Source organism: Egretta garzetta, unplaced genomic scaffold, assembly GCF_000687185.1.
Source record: "Egretta garzetta isolate BGI_Z169 unplaced genomic scaffold, ASM68718v1 scaffold1267, whole genome shotgun sequence".
NCBI lineage: Eukaryota > Metazoa > Chordata > Aves > Pelecaniformes > Ardeidae > Egretta > Egretta garzetta.
In genome coordinates this window covers 42,602-53,442 of record NW_009260367.1, presented here as the reverse complement: position 1 = coordinate 53,442, position 10,841 = coordinate 42,602, and the positions used below count along the sequence as shown (strand labels likewise).

General features: G+C 51.2%; 1 protein-coding gene across 1 annotated transcript in view; it reads right to left on the bottom strand.

Annotated features, from left to right (window-relative positions):
* PIN1 (peptidylprolyl cis/trans isomerase, NIMA-interacting 1) overlaps window positions 1–10,575 on the bottom strand; it is a 12,056-nt gene extending 1,481 nt beyond the window's left edge. Inside the window, exons 1-3 of the mRNA XM_009643032.2 lie at window positions 10,562–10,575; window positions 10,139–10,359; window positions 2,951–3,061 (exon numbers count right to left, since the gene is read on the bottom strand). Coding sequence (XP_009641327.1) covers window positions 2,951–3,061; window positions 10,139–10,359; window positions 10,562–10,575 — 346 coding nt within the window. The remainder of the gene's footprint in view (window positions 1–2,950; window positions 3,062–10,138; window positions 10,360–10,561) is intronic.
* Between the last annotated feature and the right edge of the window lie 266 nt (window positions 10,576–10,841).

The window sequence follows — 10,841 nt, the reverse complement described above, 5'->3', positions numbered from 1 at the left end:
GTGGCTGTCAGGGGCTGGAAGGGGCTGCCCAGGGAAGGGGTCGAGTCCCCAGCCCGGGGGGGATTTAACAGCCGGGCAGAGGCGGTGCTGAGGGCCGGGCTTTGGGGGTGGGATGGCAGGGGGAGGGGAATGCTTCGACTGGGGGAGCTGAAAGGGCTTTTCCAACCCAAACCATTCCAGGATTCTATAATTCTAAGGACAAGATGGCTGCGAGGGAAGGCCAGGAGGCGACAGCTCCCCCAGGCACAGAGGGGAACCCTCACTCCCCGCTCTTAGCGCTGACCATGCCGGCAAAGCTTGCCTCGAGATGCCAGAGGAGACCCAAAGAGCAGCATTTTGCCAAAAAGGCAACATAAATCCTCTGGCAGTTTATGACCCTTGTCTCCAAGCTTCGACGCGGTGCCGGAGCTTTGGGCTCGGCGGCGCATTAGGAGGGGGCTGCAAAAAGCTTTTCGGCAGCCTGACAGCTGGATCAGCAGCAGCCACGGCGATCTCTTTGCAAACGAAACCTTCCCGAGCCCTTGGGAGACCGCACATCCCAAGTGCATCCCTTCCAGCCCAGCAGCACCTCCAGAATTCATGTTTTCTTTCATTAGCGTACCCCATTCTCGAGCACAGCAGTTAGATGCCACAAAAAAAATGCTCATTTCCACCCTTTCAGGATGACTAAACGGCTTCAGCTCGGGATTTTTTTCCCCCCTTCCAAAAGAAGTGGTTGATTACCCAAGCGACCCGACGCATACGGCTTTCCAGAGCTTCGCTTCTCTCGTTTCAGGATTGAGATTAACTGCTACGAGAGGCAAGCAGCTCGCCTGGCTCCCGAGCCCCGGGTCCAAAGCCAGCGTCGCTCACGGTGAGGCAGATCTGCCTCGTCACCTGCATTTTTTTGGGTTATTTTCCACTAGGACCTGAAATCTTGCCTTCAGACGAGGTAACAGCCTCCCTGCCACCCCGCGGGTTGCTTTCCTCCAGCAGAAACATGACTTATGGGAAGGGTTTCAGGAAGACAAATTGAAATGCTTTAATAACTTCACCTCCCAAGTAACCAGCGCTCCAAGTTTGAAGAAATTACATTTTCAGCCCAGAAAAAAAAAGGAGAAAGCAAGAATAAAAAAAGAGAGGGGGATGGAGGAACAGCCCAGGGACTTGGCCACCACGTGTGGTTCCAATGCCATCTAGTGGAAACCGGCTCTTGCAACGCTTCTTTACATTTTGGTGCAGCCAGAAAGAAGAAAATAAATCTTTTCCTGTCCATCTCCAAAGAGCACAACAAGCTGAGTTTCTGCTGAAAGCCAAAAGAGCGGACGCCGCACCCTGGGATTTAATGTTTCTTTATAGGCAATAACAAAATTATTATATTACATAGATTATATTGCCTGGCCAAGTTGGAGAGGGGGGGTCATGGGAACCTCATGAGGGTCAACAAGGCCAAGGGCAAGGTCCTGTCCCTGGGTCAGGGCAGCCCCCGGGATCCGTACGGGCTGGGGGATGAGGGGGTGGAGAGCAGCCCTGCCCAGAGGGACCTGGGGGTGCTGGGGGATGAAAAGCTGGCCGTGAGCCGAGTCCCCACCTGGAGCTCTGCGCCCGGTGCTGGGCTCCCCAGGTCAAGGAGGAGGAGGAGCTACTGGGGAGAGCCCAGAGGAGGGCAACCAAGCTGATGGGGGGCCTGGGGCATCTCCCCTAGGAGGAAAGGCTGAGGGAGCTGGGCTTGTTCAGCCTGGAGCAGAGGGGGCTGCGGGGGGACCTGAGTGCGGCCGCTCAGGGCTTCAAGGGGGCCCCCAGGGAAGACGGGGACAATCTTTTGAGCAGGGCCGGCTGGGACAGGCCACGGGGGGATGGTTTGAAACCAAAGCAGGGCGGGTTTCGCCTGGATGGAAGGCAGAAATCCTTGGCCCTGAGGGTGGGAAAGAGCGGGAGGGGTTGCCCAGGGCGGTGGTGGAGGCCCCATCCCTGGGAACATCCAAGGCCAGGTTGGCCGGGGCTGTGGGCAACCTGCTCTGGTTCAAGGTGTCCCTGCTGCTGCAGGGGGGTGGGGCTGGGTGACCTCTGGGGGTCCCTTCCACCCCAAACCATTCCAGGATTCTGTGATTCCACTAAAACAACTGTAGCTCTTCGCTACAGACCTTCCTCTGGGATCACGGCAAGCGCCTACGGCTTCTGGGTGCAGGTTATACCAATAAACACAGCATTCTCTCTCCCTGGCAGCAACCTTTCTTGACCCTCTTCAAATAAAACATGCATGGACACTCTCGCTGGGAAGAGATTTTGGGTTGCATCTTTGAATAGCGTCGCTGTATGCGTGATATCATTGCCTTACGTTTTCCTCCTAGTGGAAACGACTGCGAAAAGCATTTGTAAGATAAAGCACAAGGGCTGCCAACGTTACGCTTTTGCCATCCCAAAGATTCTCCCTCTCACACCAGCAAATCTCATTAAGCATCCACGAGCTTTTCGTTGTCGCTCCCTCCCTGCGCCCGTCGATAATCCTGTAACAAAATCTCTCACCGGCCCCATTATTTCTGTCAAATTGTTCTTATTGCCGCAATTTGTTAACAGCTTTCTCATTGCAGATTAGAATGCCAAATCATTCATCTGGCGTGCGGGTAGCAAGACTTATCCACTTCTTCCTTATTCATGGCTCATTACGCTCTGCGACTGCATTTCCATGTAGCTGGAAAAGCCTTTTCCAGGGGGGGAAAAGCCAATTTCACGAAGGGCGTTCGCACGACATCGCCTCTCTGCCTAGAATAATATTACGGTTGCATTCCTAATTGGTTTAACTTCCAGACATCAAACTACATTTCCTGCACAGCGGGCTGCCTAGCCTAAAAATCCATTTCTCCGTTCGTTCCCCCAGCAGCGGGGTGCGTTATTAAAGCCCACCCCCCGCCAAGAAGATCAGCAGCAGCCCCGTAATCTCGATCTGGCGTTCCCGCTGAGCTTGACTTACCTCTTCCAAACGCACCCAGGTCCCCCCCTGCTTTTGCTGAGCTGCAGTCGCTAAACTGGGAAGCGAGAGATTCAAAATCCTCTTCTCCCGATTTTATCTTCTGGATGTAGCCTGTAAAAAAAAAAAAAAAAAAAGGAATAATTCCGTCAGGAGAAGGAGAAATGGAGAAACTGTAAAAAAAAAACAAACCACCCAAAACCCCCACCTTAAGCATTACATCCCACAGCAAGAAGGGCACAACCAACCACAGGCACACACAAAGCGAGGTTTCCAAACCTCCGGAATGAGGATAAAGCCAGAACTAAACTTTCCCAACATCCCAAAAGCATTTGCCTTTGGTTTTGGGTTGTTGTTTTTTTTTTCCCAAGCACATTTCCATCGTTGCACCACAGCCCATTTCTGTTAAAACTTCCATTAAATAATAATAATAATAATAATAAAAAAAAGGGGATTCCGCCTACTACTACCCCTGGAGCACGGGAATTTATTATTGGGCTTCAAAACAAATGAGCTTTTGGTTTCAGAAGGGCTCACCTCAGTAGAAGAACGAGCACGGAGAATCCCCGTGGAGTGAATTATTTGTCAAGGCAGCTTTTTAAAAGGTCAGTTAAGAAATATTTGTAGGCTTAACCGAGAGCTCTGCCTTGCTCTTCTGAATCTTCCTGGACCAGCGGAACCCCCCTCCCAGCCCCCCCTTGCTAGCTCGTAACAAGAAAACTTAGGAAATAAATCATATTTTCCGGTCAACAGCTTGGTAACATGATTGGGGAGCCGCTAATTACAGACGGTGACGGCTCGCGGAGATGAGCAAAGTACAAGCGCCACCAACGCGTCCCTTAACACCGGCACGATCCAGATTTCCGCGGATTCTCGAGACGACGAGGAAACCCTGGGGGGTTTCACGCAGCTCAACCAGCTTCCAGCTCCTTCGTTAAAAGGAGCGTAACCCCCTAAAGAAAATCCCGAGCTGTGGCCGGTCTGACTTGCAGCCACCCCCCCCACACACACCAAAAGACCATTTAGAACCAGTTGCGAGATGTTTCCACGCGAGGAGCTGGACTCGAAGCCTGCGAACAGCGGCGAGATCCGCCGCGGGTCCGGCTGCCGGTTGACCCCTCTCCCTTCCCAAAGCAGCCTGCGCCCACCAGAGGGGCTTTGCCTTCCGCGCTTTGGACCACGAGCGATAAATGAAGACTTAAATTACACCGCAAAAAGCATTCCGCCGTGTATTTGAAAGGAAGGGAGCATCTCCCAGAGGAACCCACCCGCGGGCGCCCTGTGGGAACGGCTCCAAAGCAGTTGCTCCGGCTTCCGACCCGAAGTGACTCTCGGCGACCAGGTGGAACCCAGAGCAACATATCTCTTCCTGGAGATTGGTTTCATTTTTAAATCCCTTCCTTGCAGAAACCTCCCGTCGGCTTTCAGAAGAGTCGGCCAAGCCTGGCTGGCTTCCATTTTAGACCTAAGCCATCTTCTACCTTCCAAAAGAAAAACTGAGCAGCGGCCGATTATTCATTAACAGAGAAATTAAGAGGAAAGAAACGTCCTTCTCCCCCCCTCGAAGCTCTTAAGCCTCTTGGTTTCGATAACCAAACTTTCAGGTCACTCCCGCATAAGCCCTGTAGCCTAAAGAGTCCGTGCTTTGCTAGATAAACCTCTCAAAACCCAAAATTTAATCGCACTGGGCATCATTTATTCCAACCGCAAGCAGTGGAAGATCCCTAGGTGAGAAAGGATCACGCGCATAATTCAAGAGCGAGGCTTTATGACTCGGAGGGATGCTCTCAGGAAAGGAAAAGGGCCGGGTTTGACGCAAAAGGATGAGGAAATGAGGATTTTCCAGCCCGTTTTGATGCTCTACACTTGCATACACCTGAGGAAACGTCTGCGAAGGGCTGGGGACAGGTAAGGAAGTTCTCCTTAATGACAGGATGGAGGTTGCCTCCTCGGGGTTGAGGTATCCAGCAGCACGCTATCCATTTTTGGGTGAACCCCTTCATCGCAGTTTAACGCTTGCAAGACGTCAAGGCCAGGTTGGCCGGGGCTGTGAGCAACCTGATCGAGTTAGCGGTGTCCCTGCTCCTGCAGTGGGGTTGGACAAGATGACCTCTAGGGGTCCCTTCCAACCCAAACCATTCAATGATTCCATGATTCTAAGACCAAAACGAAAGGATTTGAAGCCTTCGGAGCAGGCTTCTGGCCTACAGCCCGTTTTTCCTCCCCAATTCAGTCATCGCTACGCTAAATCTCTGGAATTCCCCACGGTGTTCAGGACAGCAAGGTTTGCTTTTCCAGCTGGGCAGGCCGGGAGGAAGAGCTAGCAATAAAAATAAAAAATGGGAAGAGGAGATGGATTCTCTCTTCTTCTAGAATGTCTTTTTTTTTTTATAACAGGGTGTCCAGAATATAATTCAAAAGCCACAGAACGTTGTCTTCATTCCTAAAGCACGTAACCGGCCTTAACCCCAGCACCGGTATCATCACCTCAAGCGAGATGACCCACGTTTATCCGACCCGCCGCTTAGCATGCGCAGGTACGGGCGGAGAAAGTCTCACGTGGAAGCCTGAAACCCAACAAAACGTCAAGACGACCGCTGTTTCTCCTGCCTTAGAAAGGGAAAAAGGATTATTTATCCGGGTGGAAGACAGCTCACAGCGTTCGTAACGTTTTAGGCCAAGAAGCTGATACTGGTTCATCCTATTAAACCAAGCTGCTTGAGGCTACACAGCCTACACGCCGACAAAACGGAGTTTATCCTAAAAATACGTATTTGTGCCACCATAAATACGTATTTAATCGCACACAGCCGCAAGAACCCGCCACACATCACGCCCAGAGGTATTAGGAATTACAGTGTTAAGATATATCCCGACGCTAAAGTAGTAAAGCGTCCAAATGAAGGATCGGGGAGCGTTCGTATTTATATCCTAAACTGCCTGGCCTGGTCACATCAGCAGGTTCCGAGGGATAAAAGAGGGTTTTCACAAGAAAAATCAGTCGGCTACGTATTGAAATGGAATTTAGTTATTAAAACCTCCTGATTTTATGCTGGCGAGCAGCCTGAGAGCAAAATCTGCCTGGTAACGAGACGAGGATAAAACCTAAGGCCGCGGTGGTTGTGCTCACCTCTACTGGAACGAGAGACCTGCACCTCGTGCCTAAACCATGGCTCGGCGGCGTGAGATTAACGAGCCTTTTCCCCGGATGATCTCAGCCATGTGGAACAAATGACAGAGATTAGGTGCTGTCCAGGTTTTAATAAACTCCCCTCGGAAAAAAAACCACCAAACCCTCCAGGCATCAGTGAAATTGCGTAACGGGAGATTAGTGTAAGAAGTGCAAGACCAAGAGTGGCAACGGGGAGGTTTGGGGGAAAAGAAGCTTTCGGGGGCTGTTCTTTGGGCCGAATCCTCGTCGATTCTGCCACAAGGAACGGGGGTAAGCTACCGCCGCACACCAATAACGAGCTGAAGGGCGGGGAAGCACAGTCAGCAAAAAGGAGGATCCGAATATTCAACGTGACCCGAAGGACCAAGCGAGATCCAACGACGCCAAGCGAACTCACAGGCGCGTATTTAGGAAGGCAACAACCCCAAACCCGCCGCGGGCTCCGTCAGAAAGAGGGCAGCGTAAGCGCTGGATTACGAGTAACTCCCCAAAGGTACCGCCAGTACGACTTTAAAAGCGAGAAATCCAGCGCGGAAGCCGTGGTACCCTCAGCAGAGAGAAGTAAACGCCACGGTAGAAGGCGCTGGCCGAGCGTTAATCCGGAATCTCGCACGCCACGATGGACCCACGCTCAGAAAATAAAAAGGATTAATTGAAACTGAAGTGCAAAGGAGGGCTCGGAGCAGAAACAGCAGAAGGGGTGACCTACATTACCAGAAACTAAAAGCCTGGTTGGTTCAGGCCGCAAAAACGGGCTTGGTAAAGAGCAGGGCTCTCCAAATCCACTGAGAGGTCGACAGCAGGAAGAAATTAAATTGAATTAATTAACTGAACAACAGTAACGCAAGAAACACCGGACAGAAAGCGATCGTAAGCAGGAAACCGGGTTTCTACACATCAAAGCCGGTCTGGAATAACCTTCACAGCAAATTCAGCCTCTTAAACTGCGCCTGATAAAGCTTGCAGAAGGGCCTAAGGGGTTTGGCCACCTCTAATACCAGGGTCAGGCTCAACCTGGGGATTTCTTTCTAGTCCCACGCTCCCTGGGATGTCCCCACCGATGGGAAAAGCACCTGGCGAGCCACGTCCTCCCACCCCTGCTGTAACACGACGGGCAAGCTAACCCCCATTTAATTCTCCACTGCAATTTAACAGATTATAAATTATTCACGGACGACGCGCCCCTCCAGCTCCCTCAACTCTCCCTGCTGATCAGCCAACAAAAGCCATCAAACGGAATATTCGGCATGGGTCAAGTTCACCTAGCGAAAACACCGACCTTTAACATTGTCCCCTTGCCTGTGGGGACACAAATTGCCCCCTAATCAAATTTCTTGCTGGGATTTTTAAGCGCAAAAAGCATTAACACCAGAGTTACATTGGGAGGGAGCACTCGGATACAGCCCATCTCCAACCAAAACACGGAAAGGTGTGGCACTGCGCCTGTCAAACCCATTCCCCCCCCCCTCAGAGACCTACTTAGACGATTCTACGCTGTAATTACATCCAGCAGGTACAGTACGTCTGTCCAGGGGGGTGCATCGACGCCTGGCTGTTGGGAGCCGCAGCGGGGCGAAGCCGTGCATCCTCCCCCAAAAGTTACAGCTGTTCTAGAAACAGTAATTTTCAAGAAGCCACCCTAAAATCATAGAATCATCGAATGGTTTGGGTTGGAAGGGACCCCTAGAGGTCATCTCGTCCAACCCCCTGCAGGAGCAGGGACACCGCTAACTAGATCAGGTTGCCCACAGCCCCGGCCAACCTGGCCTTGAATGCTTCCAGGGATGGGGCCTCCACCCCCTCTCTGGGCAACCTGTTCCAGTGTTTCACCACCCTCAGTGTAAAGAATTTCTTCCTTATATCTAGTCTAAACCTACCCTGGTTTAGTTTAAAACCATCCCCCCTTGTCCTGTCACAGCTGGCCCTACTAAAATAATTAATCATAAGCCGATGCTCGCTACGACCTTCCCAGGAATAGTGTTTATGGAGGACAAATGTGGACAGAAAGGTGATTAGTTGGGGGTTTGGGGGTTTTTTTGACAATGGTATTCAGGGGAAGGAATTGTTCCCCATGCCCAACCTCACCCTGCCCTGGCACAACTTGAGGCCGCTGCCCCTCGTCCCAGCGCCCCTTCCCTGGGAGCAGAGCCCGACCCCCATCTCGCTACAGCCTCCCATCACAGGAATTAATTCCCTAGCAGGGAATTTACCAAGACGATCAGCAAGGCATTGAGACGAAGGAGGTTTTTATCACGGCTCTTTCCTCTTCAGACGCCACAGAGATTACGAAACCTAAGAGTTATTTGATAGCTCTGAAGCTGCCAAGCTTAAGTTCAAGGTGTTTCTTTCCATCACCTCACCGGGTAGCAAAGAACTGCGGCACCTCAGAGAAAAGCCCCCAAAGAACGATGACAATTGTCAAGTCCAAATAAAATTATTCGGGCTCCTCGAGGTAATCGGTTTGCAGAACATCTACATATCAAAAAGCCTTCCTGGTCGCAAGCTCCTGAAATACCTCATTAGAGATAATAAGGCAACTTTCCCTTCCAAAAAAGTAAACGATTCCCTCTTGCAAAGATCCAAGGTGACCAATGCCTGCTTAAAACGCGCCAGCATCGTTTAACCTCTGATCCGCAGAAAGCTCTGCGCTGGTCTTTTGATGACCCCGAGAGATGGGTCTGCAACGGTTTTATTCTTTAAAGAAATAAAATAAAGGAAGAGGAGAGACGGAGAATTTGCAGCTCAGCTGAACTCTTTCAATCTATTTCTCTCTGCAACAGTCGCAACTCCCTCGGCACAGATCCCCAGGCCAGGCACGCGTCCCGCTTTCTCACCTCCGGTCACGCTTTCTCAGCCGCCCTAACCCGAAGGAGACAACTCCCTAAGAAAATTCCCATCTGCGCCGGTTAATTTAACCTCCCCTTCCAAAAGGCGGTGAGCAGATACCACCTGCTGGTCACTGCCTCGCTGCTTCAAGTTACTTAGCAAAGAAATTTCCCCTCCCAGGGCTTTCAAACAAGAAAGTCCTTAAATTTAAAGTGTTGGTGAGGACTAAGGCAATAGCCCAAACACCCGCCCTTATCTTCCCTCCCTCGCTGCTGAAGCCGTGCCGCGATACGTATCAGCGCGCCCGCAGCGCGTCACCTAGCCCTTGCAACCGCGCCGCCCACAGAGACAACGCCACCCACTAAAGAGCACAATCTCAGCTTCGGCAATTAATCAGCGGGACTGATTTAAACCTCACCCCAAGCCCCCTAAATTCCTTACCCTAAGAGGTAAAAGCCAGTAGTAACAGCCAGACTCGGAACTTGCTTCCGTAAGCTCAAAACCTCAGCGGTGAAGAACCACGACATCGATGCAATTCTACCGCCAGAGTCGCAAGGGAAAAAAAAAAATAAAAAAAAAAAAAATCTAGGCTGCAAAGCTTAACACCACCCCCGTTGCGGAAGGCAGGCAGCCGCCCTCGTTCCTAAACCGCATCGCAAGCCAGAACACTTTGGGAAAAGCCCGAGCCGATCAGGGCACCCGTACGGCCTCGTGCAAGGTCGATCGCCTCCTACAAGCCACTTGATTTCAAGCAGAGGTTAATTAGAACTTACTCTAAGTTGCTATCGGGGCAGGGAGTCAAGTGACATTAAATGAAAAAGAAATGTTTAAAGAACATTTGGTTTAGCTTTAAATAATTTTATTTTTAATCGAAAAATACACATTTACAAAGGAAATACAAACAGACCTCTGAAATAACATTACAAAAAAAAAAAAAAAACCCACAAAGAGGGAAGACACACTGGCTGGGGCCTATCTTTACGTCATTTCATCATACAGCAAAATGGTTTCTCCAAGTGGCTGGGCCACATGAAAGTCCACGTTCAAACCGCTTGGCTTAAAAAACCCCTTTGCTTTAGCAAGTTCATGACACACTGAACCACTCATCTTGGGGTCCAATTTTAGCCTTAAAATGACTTTTCCCCTTCAACAGTATCATATTCCCTCTCTCTCTCTCTCCTGCATTTACTTGCCATTTATAAGCTCCAGTGCCTCATCTTTGGTCCGCGTGATCTTTTCCTGCCTCCACGACGAGGGTCTTCTGGACTGGTTGTGTTTCACCAAGAGATGCGAACATCGCACTTTGCTAGGCTCCCCCTGGCCGTTCTTCCCGCTGCCGCTGGGCCGTTCCCACTGGCTGGCATTTGTGATGTGGTTGAAGTAATAAACACGGCCTGCGGACAGAGAGAGGGGGCTGGGGTTAAAGAAAAGCTCCCGACAGACCCCCGAGAATCAACTTTTTGACCCCAAGAATCAGATTCTGACCTCAAGAATCAGCTCCCTGGCCCCAAGGGCACAGCAGACTACATTTCCACGAGCGCTTGGCCACATCCCCACGATCAGCTCGGCCACACGAGCTAGGAGACAGGACTTCACAACTCCACCTAATTTCTTACGCGAGCGTTTCCATCGGGAAGCGCCTTTAGTTGAGGCAATGACCCTCGCTGAAGCAGGCTCTGGCTGCCTTCCCAATTCACGAGGCTGGCCCAGATGAGCCACAAAACACCGACTGACACATTCAGAAACCATGAACACCCCCAGGCAACACCCTGCCACTGCCGAGGTGCCGGGTTTCTGGCCTATTTACAAGGGTAAAACAGTGGAAAGCCGCTCTGTTAGGCACATCCCGCAGCAAACGCGGCGGGGTACTGTTAGCAAAGATGGCGCTGGCCCGCC